At 43.0% G+C, this 12,927-nt stretch overlaps 1 protein-coding gene across 1 annotated transcript in view; it reads left to right on the top strand.

Moving 5' to 3' along the window:
* The first annotated feature begins 1,775 nt into the window (after positions 1–1,775).
* NR3C2 (nuclear receptor subfamily 3 group C member 2) overlaps positions 1,776–12,927 on the top strand; it is a 365,145-nt gene continuing 353,993 nt past the window's right edge. Inside the window, exons 1-2 of the mRNA XM_053582461.1 lie at positions 1,776–2,241; positions 7,762–9,520. Coding sequence (XP_053438436.1) covers positions 7,764–9,520 — 1,757 coding nt within the window. The 5' untranslated portion in view covers positions 1,776–2,241; positions 7,762–7,763. The remainder of the gene's footprint in view (positions 2,242–7,761; positions 9,521–12,927) is intronic.

Below are 12,927 nucleotides of genomic sequence, written 5' to 3'. Positions count from 1 at the left end.
GGGGCGGCCCTGGGGAAGGTAGATTCCGCGCTGAGGGTACAGGGCGCGTGTTGGTGAACAGAGGAGGGCTGCCGGCAGGGTGAGAGGTGCCCGCAGGACTGCTGCGGGGCAGGAGTGCCGGGTGACGGGAGGGCTACCGCGGCGGCTGCCCCTGCGCGGTTCTAACCTAGATTTCGCAAGAAGCTAAGATACAGGGCAAGCCCGTCCCTCCCCAAAGGAGGTAAAAACTTAGTAAAAGAGACACGTCCATTCCTTTAATAATGAATAATTCGGCAACGCTGGCTGAGCCGCCGGCGCGCGTACCCGAGCGCTGAGTCCGGGACTGCCCCTGCGTCTGCCTGCGGCCAGCGCTCGGCTGGGGTGCGATCCATGCCCGACTGCTAGCCGGGTCGGGCGAGTGCGCATGACGCGGGCCCCGCGGGAAAGTTGGGGCACTCGGCCGAGACTCCTGGCTGCGGGGACGCCGGGGCCCGCTCGGCGCCCGCGACTATGGAGCACTGGAGTCGGTAGTCGGGACCAGCTGGCCCGCACCGCCGTTGTCGCCCCTGAGAGTTCCCTACTGGAGCGGCTGAGAGTTCGACTCTCCCTAGGTTCGGGGTCGGGAATCCCAAAGCTTAACTAACTGTAAGGAGAGGAGGGGCCTTTGGGCACCGGGCGTCCCTCCCTCCCGCCACCCCAGGGCTCGGCGGGCGCGGAGCGAGGGTGAGGCGAAAGGCTGCACAGCTGCCGCCGCCGGGCTGCGGGGTGCCGAGGGCCGGGGGACCAGATTTAGGTGTGTACGTCACTGCTGCTGACTCCAGGCCAGCCCGGAGCTTGAAACGAGACTTGTACACTGAGCCTAAAAAGTCCTTAGACATCAAAGTTAAGAGACCCATCCTTCTGCTTAGTAACTGCAGCATTTGGGTGGGCGGAAGGAGAATCGAGGTGGGGGCGGTTGGAGGGAAACCGAAATTTCTTCGTGCAGACACCGATCCTTAGAAAACAGTTTGATTCTTCCTGTCTTCTGTATGTTTCTCCTAATTATATCCCCCCCACACCCATTATAAAGTGACTATCCTCGATGGTAAGCTTTCTTTCAAATTGAGCTAGTGGAAAAATCCAATGCTAAAGTACCAAGTACAGTAACGAAATTGTAGGGAAGAAGAGTAGCAGTTCTTGACCCTAGCACTCTTTTAAAATTATTTTTATTTATTTACTTTGGTGCTGGGGATTGTGGGGTGGGAGGAAGACTGTGTTTAAAGGGCTTTTCCTGCACGGTTAAAACAAGGAAATTCAAATCGAGTGGGGACCGATCCTGTGTTAGCTGGCAGCAGAGGCTGCGCCTGCTCTGCTGAGAGGTAACTCCGGAGACAGGGGAAAGGGGCGGAGAGGAACCTCAGAGGTCGGGTTTAGCCCACCAAGAGTCTCCCCCGAACGCGGACGCGGCGGGCAGTGCTGGGGTGTGGGCTGCCGCCCACCTGGACCTGCAGGTGGAGAGCGCGAGGCAACAACACCTTGCCTGCTCGCGGACAAGACTTCTTCCGCGTCACTACACTTTTCCCCTCTCCAGATATCCTGGGGTCACCCAGGAGCAGAGCAGGGTGGGCGTGAGCAAGTTTGGGGCGGTTGAGCGAGGAAAGGCGGGGGCAGCGTGCGAAAGGCACCTGGTGTCGTAGCCACCGCCTAGTACCCCAAGCGCTAGCCGCTCCTGCGGCTTTAAGGAAGCAGCCGAGTCCAGGCTGTGTCGCAGCAACTTTGTATCAGTCATGTCGCCCGCCAGGTGACTGACAGCCGGGATTGTCCAATAAGAAGCCCGTCTGACCCGTGCGGCGTGGAGCTTTGCTTCCCTCCGGGCCAATGGGAAGGGCTTAGGGCAACCTGAACTTTATCTGGACATGTGACCCGCTTTTAAAAGGGCCGGCCCTCCAGCTGGCCCACTCCCCCTCCGGGCTTTCGCCCGCCCTCTTCTCCCTCCCATTTTTGCTCGCTCTGGCCCTGCCCCTGCCCCCTCCTCTCAGCCCCTCCGCGCCCGGGGTGTCATTGGGCCCGGGAGACGCTAGCCAACTTCAGGCTGTTCAGAGGAAGCCCGTGCAGTCACCTGGGTCCAAGAGCTTTGCTGCCTCGGGCTCTCCCGCTGCAGGGAGAGCGGCACTTGCTGGCCTGGATGTGGTTGGATTTAAGGGGGCTTCGCAGCAGGGGTGTCGTGGCGGTGGCAAGTGCTGCAACAGGTAGACGGCGAGCGACGGACCCCGGCCGAGGCAGGTGTGTAGGGGTGCGCGGCGGGGCACCGCTTGCACAGCTCGGCGTGCGGCCGAGGCGCGGGAGCGTGCACTTTGCAGGGAGAAGTGGCTGCGTAATCCGGAGGCACAGTTAGTATGGTGCTGTGTGCTTGTTGTTTTGTTTTGGTTTTCCACTTTCCTCCCCCCTTCTTTGGCTGCCAGAGGACTATTTTGGGAAAGTTTGGCCACTTTGGATACATGCCCTCTGAAGAGCAGTTTTTAACTGCCTTTGGCAGTGGGAGGTCTGCCACCCTTCCCTTTCCCCAAAGATGAATTTTGGATTGCTTTCCTTGTACAATTTTAAAAGGACGTCTGAATATTATTTCTTTCCTCTATCAATTGCGGAAGCTTACAAATCTCAGCTGGAGGTGTAGCGCAAAAGGGCAATTGAAGGAGATGTAGATCCTAATAGATCCCGTATAAAAGGGGCTCTGGAAATTCGCGCACTTAACGTTCCCTAGTATTCCCGAAACTCTGGAGAGAGGCTGCGCTTCCCATGGCATCAGTTAGAATTCTAAGGGCAGGGGAGAAGCGAACGATGAAGCTTCTTTTGGTGGCATCCTTATCCTACTACTGAATTTTGGGTGCGTGGCTTTACCTACTGAATTAAAAAAGACAAGGTTTAAATCATAATGGCTTATGGCACCATTATTTATTATATCATGGGAGTTAGGAAAACTTTTGTTAGCAGACAAGCTTTCGGAAACTTCCGAATTTTAAATGCACGAAATTGCTGCTTAACATTTTCTGTTGCCATTTTTCTAGCTGCTGTTATTGATGATATTTACGTGGTAATGATAACAGCATTTTCTATTTGTAAAGTCCTGCTGGGAAGTTTTAATTTTATGTTTGACATCATGATATCCTATCTTGGAAATGCTTGAGGAGAGAAGTTTTAAATAATCAAAAGAGGAGCTTTTTCCTTTAAGGAAGACATAGTTTTGTTTGGGGATTTTTGGAAAGGTCAGGTGGCTCAGTAAATTGGGTGAGTGAATAGAAATCAGGTATGCTCGGTTTTAACTGGTTTTCCTGCTCTCGTAGGTGACCTTGGGCAGTTTTCTATCATTTACCCAATCTATAACAGGAAAACATAATAGTTCTGTACTGGGGAATGACAAAAAAATAGTCACCTACAGTGAACTTTTACAGCTATGGAACCTAATGATTGTGAAATTCTTTAGCCTTAGTCTTTAAAGTGCCCTATGATAGTGAAATAACCAGAAAATGATGCCTTTAAAGTGAGACTATGTTTTGGGGGGATATTAAAAGTGAAAGTGTTTTCAGATAAAATACAGATTTGCAAGGCTGTTTGTTAATTTTCTTTTTTAAAAAAGGCTACTTCCTTATGGAAAGGGGCAATTTAGCACTGATAGTAAAACATGGAATTTTAAAGTCACGTTTTCCTTTGTAAAAAGAGCTTTTGAGGGCATACATATGACTGAAAGTAGTACCCCAATCCCTGCATTTCTGTACTGTTGTGAATTTCCTTCATATTTTAGTTGGAGGCCATTTGCACCAAAATTAGAAGTTCATAATGGTTTTTGCCTTTGTCCCAAGATCATCTCTGGTATAGTTTCCGTTGTGAGGCAGACAAGCTGATTTTACCTTAGCTAGATTTGTATACCACTACCTGTTTGACTTTATACTTTAGTAACAAAACTTTCCCTTTACCCTCTGGATAGTAAGTTCTGTGAGGATCATATTTATAAAGTGGTAATTCCACTATTCACTAGTAGATTCAGGTTGATTGAAATCCTGCTTACGCTTTGGCCATTATGCCAGTTCTGAAAAGATAACCTCGATGTCTGGGACAACATGGGAAATAAATCCCTAACCGGATCCATTTGTTTACAGAAAAGACCAATTAAAAATAATAGGGAGAATTTAACATAAAATATTTCAGTAATACAGTTTTTAAAAATCTGACGTTAAAAATATGTTTGCAGTGGAAGCCAAGAAGATGCTAAATATTTGTCCTCTCTGTTCTTTTGTTTGTTGCCCGCCTTTATTTCCTTTGTGGAGAAAGGTGCCTTAGATTGACAGTACTTTAAACAAAGCTAATTTAGATTTCAGAAAAGCCTTTTGCAAATTAATGATAGCCTGTCAATAATGTGGTGAGATACAGGTTGTTTTATGTTGAGAGTTTGCAGCTAGTCAAATAGGACTTGGAAAGTTGTGATCAGCTGTGTGCTGTTACTGATAAGGTGTTTCCTGGTAGAGTGCTTTCAGATGTCTTTGGTATCCACCAGCTCCCCATGAGTTCTCTTCATATAGGCTTCATATAACCTCACGGAGCTGGGATATGGTTCATGTGTAAGGGCAGAGTGCTGAACAGTGACCCTCAGCATCTTAGCAGGTGTTCTGTGAAAAAAGGGTGCAGCGGCAAAATTATTTAGGGTATGCTGGATTAAAAGTAAACTGGTTTCTGCACTCGGAGGTAGTTTTAGCGTGTATATTTACACTGTGAAACTTCACAAAAGTAATGAGTAATCACTGTTCCCCAGTGGAGGATGGATTTTTTAAGTGGGATCTGGGTGGTTTTCCCCTTCAGACTCAAAGGGAGAGATCTGTAGCCCTGGTAAAGGAGAGAAAATGAGGCTATAGCCCTGTGGGTAAAGAAGAGTGTGCCAATGGAGGGAAGCCCCTCCTTGGTAAGGAGACAGAGCAAGAGTAACTTGCGGGCATTTGGGTAGGTGTTTGTGCAGCGGGCCAAGAGAAGAAATGTGAGTTTGGGTCTATGTGGGGTGAGATGCACAGAAGGTGTTCTGTTTTAAGAATGAGCAGACATGTTCCCTGTGGTGTTTAATGAATTTGGACCTGACCATTTATATCTCAGCTACATATTCATTCATCTTTGATATGGGGAGGACAGAATATTCTTAGGTACAAGTAGAAGCTGTGCATAATATCTACTGACATATTTTAATCCATAACTATAAGTGAATGGTTTTTAGTGAAGTAGAAGAGCCAGTATTCACAATTTAGGTCCCAATTCCCTGTTTGTTTGCTTTTTTTCTCCATTCTTTTTTATTCCAACTATTATTTGACTTTCATAAACACCAAATTTTTTGGCTGCAAGAAACAGATAAGCCCCTCAACCTTAGTATTGTGATTTATTTTCTCCAGTTTTATGATTGATTTTTGATTAGGAATTCATAGATTAATGTCTTTTAAATAAAAGTAGGCTGCATAATTGGTAGATTTTAATGTTCACGAATTGAGTATTGATTATATTATTATACTAGTTTAAAATTTTTTAATTGTGATATGCTGCCCTTTTGGGAGAAAGTAGTGAAAATAATAGTTTCTGCCTTATCAGAACTTAAAAATCTAATGTACAATACAGAAAGGTAAAAGATAAAAATATTTGGCCATCAGGGCATTAACTTTCATTATCAAGTCTTGTGCTTTCTAATGCCAATTTATTTAGTAGAGCGATTATTTTATTTTTTCATTGTTATGTAATATAAGTTACGTAGCAAAAGGACTTCCCAGTCTTTTTGCCTTAAATGAGAGGAAGGTAGTGAAAATTGAGGTCATGAGTAGTAAGGGAGGGGGAGATGAGAGTCCTAAGGTCCTGCTTATGTACAGAATGGCAGAAATGGCATCTTTTAGATTAGGACCTTTATTGGGTCTTGTTTCCTGACTTGAAAAATTTAGAAAACTGGCCAGGCACGGTGGCTCATGCCGGCAATCCTAGCATTGTGGGAAGCCAAGGTGGGGTGGATTGTTTGAGCTCAGGAGTCATCAGCCTGAGCAAGAGTGAGACCCTGTCTCTACTAAAAATAGAAAAACTAGCCAGGCATTGTGGCAGGTGCCTTTAGCACCAGCTATTTGGGAGGCTGAGGCAAGAGGATTGCTTGAGCCCAAGATTTGAGGTTTCTGTGAGCTATAAGGCTAAGGCACTCTACCTAGGGTAACAGAACGAAACTGTCTCAAAAAAGAAGAAAAAAAGAAAAGTTTAGAAAAATACACATTTTAGGGGTTTTAAAATGCTAAAATGTACAAATAAATTTTACCGAATGTGAGTTATTTTCCTTTAAGATACGTTTCTTTAAAGTGGTGGCTCTCAACCAGGATTGATTTTGTTCCTCCAAAGCATTAGGTAACATCTGGAGACATTTTTGGTTGTCACAACTGGGAAGGGGAATGCTACTGGCATATAGTGGGTAGGGGTCAGAGACGCTGCAAAACACCGTGCAGCGTATAGGGTAGACCTCCACAGCTAAGAATTATTGGGGCCAAAGTGTCAGTAGTGCCACAGTTAAGACACCCTGGTGTAGAAGGAGCTCTGGGACTAAAGTCCACCTGTGACACTTAGCTGTGTGGCCAGTGCCTCTGTTTCCTCGCTTCATATTACTTAGGTAATACTTTTACCAGTCGTATAGGATTGTTTATAAAGATAAATGAGTTAATAATATATGTAAAAGGCTTGTAGTACAGCAATGAATTATATAACATGTAAGCATTATTATATAATTCTGTACATGAAATTTTATCTATAGAACTAACAGATATGCTTATATAGTATATAAAACAATCTTGTAGACTCCTTGAGGATGGGGACAATGCCTGTTCTGTTTATTCCTACAGATTCAATGACCTGTCTTAGGCCCAGATATAGCAAGTCCTTGGTAAATATTGTTAAATGAATGCATACTTGAATTTCCACACCCCTCTCAAACTTCATTTGCTGTTGAGTAAAAATGTCCAGTTGTCGGGAGTCATTTTGGCAAAGATGCTGTTAGCTCAGCATGCACGTCAAAGTCCTTGCCAGGACTGCAATACAGGGAAGAGTCCTGACATCCCTGAGTTGTCACACAGTCCCTCTCAGTGGTGGACCACCCGCAGCAGGATATATAAATCTTAGAGACATTAAATTATCTTCATCATTAATCTTTGAAGAAAGTCTTATTATTTTTAAAATAATTCATTGTTTTTCCTGTGATAGTTCACCTGGTAAGCTTATTTTTGGAAATGGTAATTTCATTTGCATTCCCGTATTGTTTTTAAGAAAGCCATCTGTTAGCTATGGACAGCAGCTTCCATATGATGGAAAGACTCCAGAGGCTCTGGAGTCAGAAGATTTAGTTTTAAAACCCAGCTCTGTCGCTTACTGTGTATTTGACTTTGAACAAATCACCCACCTCCCTAAAATCTTCAGTTTCCTCCTTTGCCTGCCTCATCAATCCCCAAGATTAATTTAGATATTAAGTAAGTTAGCATCTGTAATTATTCTTTGCAAATTCTAGAGGTTGTGTTGTAGCAAGCATATTACTTTCATTTAGCTACAGAACAATTTTATATCATTGCTTCTCTTACTGAGACATCTGGACATGTCAATACTCTGTTGTCAGCATATAAGAAGGTAACAGTTTTAATTTAACTAGAGATACTGCTTATGATAGGTAAGCTTTTCAGCTTAGCAAATACAATTTAGAATGTCTTTTAGAGTAATATTGCTATAACTGACTCTAATTTTTAATATAAATTTATTTGTTAGCTATGGAGACCAAAGGCTACCACAATCTCCCTGAAGGTCTAGATATGGAAAGACGGTGGGGTCAAGTTTCTCAGACCATGGAGCATTCTTCTCTGGGGCCTACAGAGAAGACCCATGAGAATAACTACATGGAGATTGTCAATGTAAGCTGTGTTTCCGGTGCTATTCCAAACAACAGTACGCAAGGAAGCAGCAAAGAAAAACACGAACTACTCCCTTGCCTTCAGCAAGACAGTAATCGGTCTGGGATTTTAACATCTGACATTAAAACTGAGCTGGAATCTAAGGAACTTTCGGCAACTGTAGCTGAGTCCATGGGTTTATACATGGATTCTGTAAGAGATGCTGACTACCCCTACGATCAGCAGAACCAACAAGGAAGCATGAGTCCAGCTAAGATTTATCAAAACGTTGAACAGCTTGTGAAATTCTACAAAGAAAATGGTCATCGTCCTTCTACTCTAAGTAGTGTGAGCAGGCCCTTGAGATCCTTCATGTCTGACTCTGGGAGCTCCGTGAATGGTGGGGTGATGCGCGCCTTGGTTAAAAGCCCTATCATGTGTCATGAGAAAAGCCCATCTGTTTGCAGCCCTCTGAACATGACATCTTCGGTTTGCAGCCCTGCTGGAATCAACTCCGTGTCCTCCACCACAGCCAGCTTTGGCAGTTTTCCAGCACACAGCCCTGTCACCCAGGGGACTCCTCTGACATGTTCCCCTAATGTTGAAAATCGAGGCTCCAGGTCACACAGCCCTGCACACGCTAGCAATGTCGGCTCTCCGCTCTCAAGTCCATTAAGTAGCATGAAATCCCCCATTTCCAGCCCTCCGAGTCACTGCAGTGTAAAATCTCCAGTCTCCAGTCCTAATAACGTCACTCTGAGATCCTCCATGTCTAGCCCTGCAAACATCAACAACTCAAGGTGCTCTGTTTCCAGCCCTTCCAACACCAACAACAGATCCACGCTTTCCAGTCCGGCAGCCAGTACTGTGGGATCTATCTGTAGCCCTGTAAACAATGCCTTCAGCTATGCTGCTTCTGGCACCTCTGCTGGATCCAGCGTAAGCCGGGATGTGGTTCCCAGTCCGGACACACACGAGAAAGGTGCTCAGGAGGTCCTCTTTCCTAAGACTGAGGAAGTAGAGAGTGCCATCTCAAATGGTGTGACTGGCCAACTTGACATTGTCCAGTACATAAAACCAGAACCAGACGGAGCTTTTAGCAGCTCATGTCTAGGAGGAAATAGCAAAATACACTCTGATTCCCCTTTCTCAGTCCCAATAAAACAAGAGTCAACCAAGCATTCATGTTCAGGCGCCTCGTTTAAAGGGAATCCAACAGTAAACCCATTTCCATTTATGGATGGCTCCTATTTTTCCTTTATGGATGATAAAGATTATTATTCTCTATCAGGAATTTTAGGACCACCTGTGCCGGGCTTTGATGGTAACTGTGAAGGCAGTGGGTTCCCAATGGGGATTAAACAGGAACCAAATGATGGGGGCTATGACCCCGGGGCCGGCATCCCTTCCTCCGCCATTGTTGGTGTGAATTCAGGCGGGCAGTCCTTTCACTACAGGATTGGTGCTCAAGGTGCAATATCTCTGTCACGATCAGCTAGAGACCAATCTTTCCAACACCTGAGTTCCTTTCCTCCTGTCAATACTTTAGTGGAGTCCTGGAAATCACATGGTGATCTGTCATCTAGAAGAAGTGATGGATATCCGGTCTTAGAATACATTCCAGAAAGCGTATCCAGGTAAGTTGGGTTCTTCTCTGCTTTTGGAAGATCATGGCTCTGTGAAATGCTGAAGGCAAGCATTATCTTTAATAGTTGATACATTTAAACACATTTCAGCCTACTGTTTTATTCTTGCTTTAAGGCTGGTCATGTAATGCTCCTCCCATTGTTTGATGTAATGTTACATCTTTTTTGAAGTAGAAGAACAAGAGATTATTAAAATCTCCTAGAAAATATCTGTGTTGACTTGGAAAGGGCATACATATATAGTTATCTCCCCGCAACTCTCATTGCCTGTTTTTGGTGTTTGGAAAATGTTTATTTTTTTTCCTGCCAGTTGCTGTATTTACTTTAGCAGACTAGTGCTAGATTTTTTTAATTTTCTTTTAAGCTGTTTTCTGGTTCACTAAAATTGCTTTAAATTAGTTTATTTGTGGTCTTAGTCTTTTTTTCTTAGCTTTATTAATCACTTCATGGGTTGTGAAAAATAAAATTGGATTCCAAATCTGTTACCCACAGGCTTCCCTCCCTTTTGCCCTTTTCTAGGTAGGTTAATTATATGAAAGTTGTGGTTTTCAGTACAAATAAATCATTTCCTTAACTGAGGGCTTTTAAAGACTCAGCACATCTAAAATTACTAAGTGGACAGTCTCACTTTCTTATTCATATTGGAAGTGAGATATGTCACAGCAGTTTTGAATTGGGGTATTTATAACATTTCAAATCTGCAAGAAGGCATACTTTACTGTAAAATATTTCTGGCTTTTCTCGTTGCAGATAGCATGTTGTATATATAAAGACCAGGAAGAGGTTTAAGATATGACGTTAAAGGGTGGTTCTAAGTTACACAGTGAATACTTGCATTGGACTTTGCCTCAGTACTGTTTTTATTACACGGTTGTGATAAATGATCCCTTTATGAAATATGGAATGGATTTTGTATATATAAACTCCTTTAGCATCTAGCAATGTGTGGCTATTTTTCTTTATTGCCTTAAAAATTTATTTTAGGAGAAATGTGTCACTCACGCCCATCCCATTAGCAGGATATAGGCCTTGCATGTGCTCCCGGATCTTTGTCTTATTCTGTTTTTTTTTTTTTTTCCCCAAACCAAAAGCAAAAACCTTAATTAAAAACCTTATTGTGTGCCTTCTTTTCATTTTCATCGACTCAAACCTTGCTTTCCTTTCTTTTGTGGAAGCAAATATTCCTTAAAGTTCTCCATAACCTGAGTTCTTCAATCATATTTTAACGAATATAATGAATTCTTAAATTCTCAACTCCAGCAGGAGTCATGAGGTACCACGGCTGCCACCAGAAGCAAACTCAGCGTGTGTTTCACCGCACGTGCTTTGCTTTACTCATAGAGAAGGAAATTTTTGCGTGTAGTGTGGCTATTTTTATAACTGATGTTTGTAATGAGTTAGTATATAGCCTGGGAGTCAGGAGCGTGCCGGTTGAAATCTCAGGTCTGCTAGGTAATTGCTACAAAGCCCCTGGGTCCCTCTCCTTCCTTCTCTCTCTGGGCTTTCATTTTCTCGAATGTATAAAGGGATTGAATAGTTTCCATCTCAAAGGTAGTTAAGACAATTTATTTTTATTTATTTATTTTTATTAAACCATAGCTGTGTACATTAGTATGATCGTGGGGCACCATACACTTGGTTCATAGATCGTTTGACACATTTTCATCACATTAGTAAAAGGGGAAAGGGAGGGGAGGGAGGGGGGAGGGAGGGGGAAGGAGGGGGATTAATGGGATTACACCTGCGGTGCATCTTACAAGGGTATATGTGAATCCTAGTAAATGTGGAATGTAAAGGTCTTAGCAAAATAACTAAGTTAAGACAATTTAAACGAGTTAATTTAGGAGAAGTACCTCAGTGTCTCCTGTTAGTATGCATTATAGCTACCAACTGGTTTCAATCTTTAGTTTCTGCTTTTTGTTTTCTTTTTCTTCATTCAACAAAATTCCACATTTTTTAAAGAAACATTTAAATATTGAAATATGTACTTGATAATTTCTTATAATTAATCTGATTTTTTTTTCCCTTAATGGTTAGGCTGTATACCTTTGCCACTACACTTCTGTTTGCGCTCTTGTTTTGAAAACTATTGCTTTGGATAATAATTCTGAGTTACAGTAGCTAAAATCATTAATTATCTCTTATATTTGTTCTGTATTCTGATTCTACTACTTTAATTGTAGTTTTCATGCTCAACTTATGAAATCTTGCTTGACAGCCCAATCACTCGTCCACATGTTCATGTGAATCCGTGACCATGGCGTTTGATGGGTTTCTGGGCACTGGGGGTGTTGTATCTCCTCTTAAGTATACGATCCAAAATCCTTTATATGTATTATTTGTGAGTAATTGTCTTCATGTACTCAGAGTGAAACACAGCACCTCACTGAATGCAGAAGTAGACAGGAAAATCCACTGTCTTCTATTAAGTGAGACAGCAGACTTGCAAAAAATATAATAGCGTGCCACTCTTCTAGCCAAAGTTTTTTTATTTAGGGAAATATATATTTTTCATAACCGTGTGTTTAACATGTAATGACTTACTATTTTCAAATGATTTAAAATATTTTAATTTCTAATTTAATTTAAACTAATTTAATGCCACATTTAGCTTTTAATATGGCAGCTATCAAGCGCTTTGACTCACTAAACGCTGGGATCCTGACTATTTTTTAATAGTGAAAAAGTATGTGGAGACCCACAAGTTGAGAACTGCTGGTCTATTCTGTACACCCTTTGGAGGTTAACAAAGAAAGAGAATAATACGTTGTTTGTATTAGCCTTACGAGATATTATTCTGAGGAAGGAGTGTCCTATTCAAGTAAGAAGAGTGATTCTCACCTAGATTAATTTTTTATCTGATAAATGAGGAATGGCTGTGAGGTGTGTGTTGTCTTTATTTGAGTTCAGGGGCATTCTGTGAGAGAGGTGATGAGAGTCATCTGTTAATAATTTCCAGTGAATGAATTGTCTGAGTGCCAAATCGTAAAGTAACTTATGACAGAGCTAAACGTAAAGCCCGTAGAATGGATGCTGGACTTAGCTGTGTCATGTGTATTAGATTTGCCCTGTCAGCTTGGAGACAGACTGTGACCTTCGGTGAGTCACAACTTCTCTCTGCCTCAGTTTCTTCATTTTATTTTATTTCTATTTTCTATTTATTTTTTGAGATAGAGTCTCACTCTGTCACCCCGGGTAGAGTGCTGTGATGTCACAGCTCACGGCAACCTCAAACTTTTGTGCTCCAGTGATCCTTCTGCCTCAGCCTCCCTAAGTAGCTGGGAGTACAGACACCCACCACAATGCCTGGCTAATTTTTCTATTTTTAGTAGAGACGGGGTTTCCCTCTTGCTCAGGCTGGTCTTGAATTACTGAGCTCAAGGGATCCAGCCACCTTA

The sequence above is a fragment of the Nycticebus coucang genome, chromosome 1 (genome assembly GCF_027406575.1).
Source record: "Nycticebus coucang isolate mNycCou1 chromosome 1, mNycCou1.pri, whole genome shotgun sequence".
Lineage (NCBI taxonomy): Eukaryota > Metazoa > Chordata > Mammalia > Primates > Lorisidae > Nycticebus > Nycticebus coucang.
The sequence above is the reverse complement of the archived record's forward strand: the minus strand, read 5'-3'. Positions and strand labels throughout refer to the sequence as shown.